At 39.1% G+C, this 6,961-nt stretch overlaps 1 protein-coding gene across 1 annotated transcript; it reads left to right on the plus strand.

Moving 5' to 3' along the window:
• The first annotated feature begins 896 nt into the window (after nt 1-896).
• hoxa1a (homeobox A1a) lies at nt 897-3,242 on the plus strand. Its single transcript, XM_085988644.1, has 2 exons — nt 897-1,530; nt 1,974-3,242. Exons 1-2 carry the CDS (start codon nt 903-905, stop codon nt 2,324-2,326), a joined length of 981 nt encoding a protein of 326 aa, XP_085844770.1. The 5' UTR covers nt 897-902; the 3' UTR covers nt 2,327-3,242.
• Nucleotides 3,243-6,961: the final 3,719 nt, after the last annotated feature.

Here is a 6,961-nt window from a genome sequence, read left to right on the forward strand (position 1 = left end):
GCTGCTGCCTGCTTCCTTGTGACATTATTGCACATTGAAGGCATGGCGCCTCCTTTTACAAGCGCACACCATATCACACACAGCTTATATACAAACTCTACATCATAAACCTCTTAAATCCAATCAATCATTTTTGCTTTGAGGGTCGTCTTCAGTTATGTTGCACGGATTAGCAATGAGGGTATAATCAGTCAATAATAAATGTGCACAGGCTATCCTGTGTCTGAACGAAATGTAACTGCAGCAGTTACCTATATTTTCTTTCATTAAAGTGCACGAAGCGGTCTGACACATAACAGACTCGCTTTGCACAGCTTTTGCCGACCTATTGAAAAAAACGCCGCTCACCCACAATGCTATAGCTAAGAAACGGGAGAGGAACATCTGATTCTTTTCCCACTGTGGAGCGACGCTGACACTAACACATTTCCGATAGCTCTTTAGGTCCTAGGTGTTAGGTATGTCATCGAGCGGCTTTTCTTACCTGACAGAGCGGCTGCTGTGCGGAAGAAGACAGGACATCCCCCGTTGTAGACGCGCGATCGGCGCTAACACTAATGCCACTGCAGACCCGAGCAAAACAGTACGCGCATCATGAATAAATTCCTGCTGCATTCTGCCGGGCATGCTTTGAAGTATAATGCATTTGTGGGCTAATAATGCGCGTAACCTTGATGGAAGAGCGTTTGTAATTTAAATGCCACTAAAACAGTGATCGATCACCAACAAGAGCATGCAAACTTCGCAGGGAACTCCGCGATTGGACGGATCGGGTCACGTGGCGACACTTCACTGTATATTGATATCATTTTCTTTCAGCCCCATTGAGGAAGTGGGCAAGTTGGCACGGTCCATCCAGGTTGGTGGACAGTCACTTTACATGCTGGTTATTCCAGTGACAGATGGACAATGCAAGGATGAACTCCTTTCTAGACTATTCCATCATTAACGGAGAAACTGGGACCTGCTCTTCCAGAAGTTACCATGCAGATCAAGGAATTACAACTTATCAGTCTTGTGCCGTTAGTAATAATAACTGCAACGCTGATGACCGCTATATCGTGAGCAGAAGTATCCAAATAGGTGGTCCTCCTCATCATCATCACCATCACCAGACTAGCTACACACATCACAACAACCTGGGCATCTCCTACAGTGCCCACCCCAACTGTGGGACAGGATACCCAGCACAGAGCTTTAACACAGGCTACAGTCATCACTACTCATTGAATCAAGAGACGGATGGCAACGGAGGGTACCCTCAGTGTGCTCCTGCTGTCTACGCTGGAAACATTGCCTCAGCTATTAGCCCTCATCACCACGGCTATGGCGGGATGGTGGGACCAGGCCAATATCCCCATCACCCATACGGGCAAGAGCAGCAGAGTTTAGCCCTTGCTGCAGGCTGTCACCCTCTGTCACCCGTTCAGGGCAGTCACCAGGAAGCCTGCTGCTCCCCGTCAGCTGAGACCCCTCCCCCAGCACAGACCTTTGACTGGATGAAAGTGAAGAGGAATCCGCCAAAAACAGGTAAATTGAATTTTCTATGTTCATTCCTTTCTGCAGGGAATTGTAAGATGAAAAGAAATACTAGCAAATGCGGGGAGGAAAATTATTGTAAAGTGTATCAGACTGGGGTAAAATAATGAATCTTAATCTGTTGCATGTTGTTAAAGCTGATCTGATGGCCTAACCTTTCGTCTACATTCTTTTTCTGTGATCTATTTATTTGTCCCTGTCTTCTCGGCATTATCTGAAGCATCATTTAAACATCAACTAGATGATGACATGTAAAAGTTGTAGAGTAATCCTTTTAGGCTTTTCTGACAAGACATTTCCAAAGTACTGAAACGGCTATGATTGATTATCAGTGCAGTAAAACTAGCCCAGCAATCCCAAGCAGTTGTCACATTCTGTCTATTAAATCCTCCCTGACTTACCTGTTTGTTTTGTGATCATTTGTACTGATTTAGGAAAGGCTGGGGAGTATGGTTTTGCCGGTCAGCCCAATACGGTGAGAACCAATTTCACCACCAAGCAACTAACGGAGCTGGAGAAGGAGTTCCACTTCAACAAGTACTTGACCCGGGCCAGGCGGGTGGAAATCGCTGCTGCCCTCCAGCTCAACGAAACCCAGGTAAAAATTTGGTTCCAGAATCGGCGGATGAAGCAGAAAAAACGGGAAAAGGAGGGTCTTACCTCAGCTTCTCCGGCCACACCTGGGAGCGAAGCAAACACAGAAGACACCTCAGACAAATCTAGCTCTACCTCATCGACTCCCTCCCCATCTTCATCTACCTCAGAAACGATTAATACTTCAGGCTGAAACATTCCGAAAACAAACCCAAACTGGGAATCATTTAATTTGCTAGTTGTTTTAAATTAGAAGGAAAACATGTAATTCTATATGATTTTCTGGGAAACAAACCAAAAGAAACATATTTTGTTTGGAAAAAAAATCTGCCAATCTCTAAACGAACCAGAGATGCACTATTATAAAAGTGTTTACACTAAGAACCAACAACTGTGTAATATAATTGTCCTATTTTAATTTAATGTGTTGCATATATATTGTAAGCTGCGCTGGTTGTATATATTTTGTCAAGAGTTTTATCTTTTTACGAGTATTTTCTAAAAATGATGCTGAAAGCCAGGGTCAAACAACCCTTATATGATGTAGATGTAGAGTTTTTATAAACAAAATGTGATCAATGTATCGAAGTGTAAGTGAAACATTTCTTGTACTTGCAGAAAGCAGAGCTGAGTAGATAGGGAAGCTCTCCTTACACTGTGAAATATTATATGTACAGAAATTACGGTATACTTCATTGCACTGGGCTATGTAAAATTTGAAAAATACCTGTCCCCCTCCCAAATGTAAGTGGGTTGTCTCAAGACCAGCAGTAGCACATTGTTAAAATACCTCAGAATTATCTCGTTTACTCCGAAATCTGTTGGACTTGATGTCATGAGCTACCTGTTAATGTAATTTATAGCCAAGCGATTGTTTTTCCTGTGGTTTGTGTCTGGAATTTTGCATGATACAATGCTGTCAGTGTGTACCTCCCCATTACTGAGTTTTATCAGTTCTACTGTGTGACTAGATGTTATATACAATCAGCACGTGATTTGAGACAGTTCTGAGATTTCTGTGACTGAAATCCAGAACAGAATTTACGGGTCCAAATAATAAATTCTATTAAAATGCTGCGCTTCTCTATGATAATCAAGAATGTGGCCGTTTCTCCTTCCTTTCCATAAACTTGTATACTCAGTAACAATGTTTAAAACGTTATCTTCCTTTAGAGACTGAGTTTTTTTACATTACATTTTATTTATTTAGTTTCTTAATTGATAAGACATGAAGAGAGAAAAAACTCATCAGGTTTCAATGAGGTTAATGTTTGCCGTTTCAAAGAAACTGTATCTAAAGTTAAATGGGACAAGTTTTCTGCTCACAGGAAAGACCTGGGGGTCTTTAAAGAAGCGTTTTAAGCAATGTTAAATGCTGCACATACCAGATCTAAGGGCTGACCTTTTCACCTTGAATATCTTATTTACATATATGTAAACAACACACTTTCCAAAGACAGCCATTGTCATCAACTAGCTTTGCTTCAGATTATTGCACCAAAGATTTTACTGATTTTACATAAATATACTCGATTAAGCGAAATGTAAAGACATGAAAACATACAAGATTATGGAATCAGCTTTCTAAACTAAGCTATTTTCCTCGTATTGTTTTGACTGAACAAACCGCTGAAGCCGTGTGACTAGAATGTCACTGGCATTTGCTTCAGAATCAACATGATTAGATGCAGTTTGGTGTCAATAGCAAAAGTCGATGGTGTTTTAGGGCACATCGGCCATATCAAGGGAGATATCTGCTATAGAGCTGTCTGCCTTTGGAAGGTTGGAGTCGATGCAAAAGAACTTCAAACAAGCCTTCAACTTCTGTCTTATTTGATGCTCAGCGTTTCCAGTATCACTTTCTGTTTACTAAAGAAAACAACTTGTACAAAAAGTCAAAACTCGGAAGCAACTAAGCAATATATCTTTTATACACATATACGTTTGTTTCTTTTTATAAGTATTGGACTGGATGTTTAGTTCACCAAAATGTAAATCTATTCTTTTAATTGCAATATATTAGAGTCATAGAGTAATAACGGCACAGAAATAGGCCATTAAGGGCAACTAGAGTTTAAAATATGAAAAGGATTGCTTAAAACAATTTCAGATAAAAGACAAAAGAAAGACTTGCATTTATATGGCGCCTTTCAGGACCTTCGGACGTCCCAAAGCGCTTTACAGTCACTGAAGTACGTCTGAAGTGTAGTCACTGTTGTAATGTAGGAAATTAGATGAATCTAAATAGGCTACAAATACAAGTCTCTTGAAGTAGAACATTTTAGATTTTAAATAATATATACTTACAAAAGTTCAATTATAATAACTACGGACTCCCATACAAACGTTTACAAACCGTTTAGAACAGATATTCAATTTCAAGGTCTCCGCTATTAGGCAGGGTGTAATGCCTGGCCATCTGTTGCTAGTGATTAGGCGTAAAATCCAATCGTTGTGGAATCCGTTTGCTTTCTCATTCTGCACACCTCAACCCTCACTGCTAGAAACATTCAGTACGATTCTATGGAAAAATAATCGAAAGATTTTTGCTCACTTTTACTACTTCTTGTCAATTCATATACCGATCAGTTAATATATTTAAATGCTGATACAATACATTCAACAATTATCGCTCGCACATGTCTTAACAGCAACAAAAACCTACATCACATCTTAGAAGGTGAAATCTTTTAAAATATAACTACAAAAGCCATGAGCGCACTTTCCTATGATTTACTGGCAAATGTATAGCAGACCTTTACTGCACTTCCAAATCTTTTAACTTGAGGTGGAATTCATATTCGGAAAGAATCCAAATGTCAACCTAAACTCGCCGTAATGTTCTCCGTCAAAATAGTTTAATCATCTAATATCTAACACTGAATGGTGAATTCGTTTTTATTTTGTTTAGGTTTGGGGTCCCGATTATTTCCCCTGTACGAGCCAATGTTTTAATGATCACTCTATTACCCCTTGGGGACATTATACTCTTTATTTTTACATTACGTTCACTTTTTATGCTGAATTGACCTATCATGAATAGGGTTGCCTTCTTCGATGCTGTTCTGTTTAATCGGAGAAGAGCTAGAGTGTCTCACGAAAAACGAGAGATCGCCCGCAATGTTCATTCCATTGTAACATTCACCGTCTTGAATTTACCTTTTCCATGTAGAGACTCTGCATTTTCCTCCAGGGCAATCAGATTAAAGCTGATCAATATTTACTCAGTGTGCAAGGCTGACTGAAAACCCTATAGCTAAGAAACGGTTCCACTCTGCCTGCTCAGCCTTGTTTAATCTCCAGTTCACCGAAAGTTCAAGCCGAAATTAATTCAGCGTTGGGTCATTTTCAAATTAGCCCTCCAGTTTTAGCTTGGGGTGAGCCCCAACTACAAACTCCAGACAAATCCCTTACACCAGCGACATGGTGGAAGCAAACGACGCATAATTACAAAAAAAACTCTCAGAATCCACACCATAATACAGGGTATTAAGCAAATTGTTATCCTTGTTTGAGGTCAAAGTTCATTCTATCACTGAATAAATGAATATTTAATTATAGTTTATTGCCCCATTCTAATGACAGGTCACGTTCTGAGTAATCTTCGGTATAAACATTGACGTCCTAATCGATACTGGGGTTTAGTTTTATGACAGAACTGAAACATAAATGGTCAGCCACTATGCAGGAATAACGAGACTTTGTCAGCAGATATTGTTTTAATATAACGATTTATTTCGTTGAAAGATGGCAAATTACAATGGAATCCCGATTATTTAGTATTCATAAAGCTTATACAAAGAACCTACAATGAGATCCTAACAGACTCCTAAATGCAGAAAGTTACCAGGCACGTTTACGCATCATATTGGGACCATTTTTCCAAATGTAGGTTTACGAATGTTTGGTGTCCGTCCAGTTTCCGCAGTTATTAGAACTCTGAAATATTTGTATGAATTTTCCATATTTGCAATGCGCATAATAGTGGTGAGACTCAGTATGAAGTATTAATATTACAAGTTATGTAAGGAGTCAAACAATATTCAAAGTCGCAAATAAAACGAGCTGAATGAGCCATGCAATCTGAAAATCGAAACCTTTAATATAGCTCATAATGAATTGATCTAATTTTACAATAAACTAAAGTGAATTAGTCAATGTTCCTGAACGCAACACAATCACGCTGCAATACTATAAAACGATGCAGATATTATAAACTACATATACATAAATATCAGTAAACGACCTCTGTCTAAAATAGTCCAATCAGCTCTTCAACTCTCAATCATCAATCGCCACTGGACAAATAGACTAGCTAAGATAATTTGACAGGATGAAGAAAGGTTTAAAGTGAAATGCCACATAAGACAACGGAGATAATATTGAGGGAATATTTATGGTATTGTATGGGGAGGGATACATTTTCGTTCAAGTGCATTTTCAGTTAGCAATAACACAAATAGATGTGGAAGAAATATTTACCCCCAACAGCCTCACAACATGAAACGTGCAGGGTAGATAATGTGTCTGCACTGAACACAAAGGGTACCGAACCATCAAGGTTTGGGTTATTCAAAGCACAACTTAAATAGTTACAGAATTTACACAAATCAGGTTGTTTCTTTTAAATCATTTCAAGTTCACAAATAATCAACACATTAAAGTTAATATTTAAACAGTTTCAAAAGTGTGTGTTTTCTAAACTGCGAGTCTCACATGTTCTTGGGGTCAGGAGATTAGTAAAGTTCTCATATTCTTTTCACCTCTACTAAAGAGACCTCGAACCGTCTTTGGGGATTGTGAGGAATAAGGCAAAAGTAATTCGGGG

The sequence above is a fragment of the Somniosus microcephalus genome, chromosome 5 (genome assembly GCF_052327205.1).
Source record: "Somniosus microcephalus isolate GS21.2 chromosome 5, FLI_Smic_1.0, whole genome shotgun sequence".
NCBI lineage: Eukaryota > Metazoa > Chordata > Chondrichthyes > Squaliformes > Somniosidae > Somniosus > Somniosus microcephalus.

Coding starts and splice junctions, on each gene's coding strand:
- hoxa1a (XM_085988644.1), top strand. CDS start 903: ATGGACAATGCAAGGATGAACTCCTTTCTAGACTATTCCATCATTAAC. Junction 1,531..1,973: donor GAGGAATCCGCCAAAAACAG/GTAAATTGAATT, acceptor GTACTGATTTAG/GAAAGGCTGGGGAGTATGGT.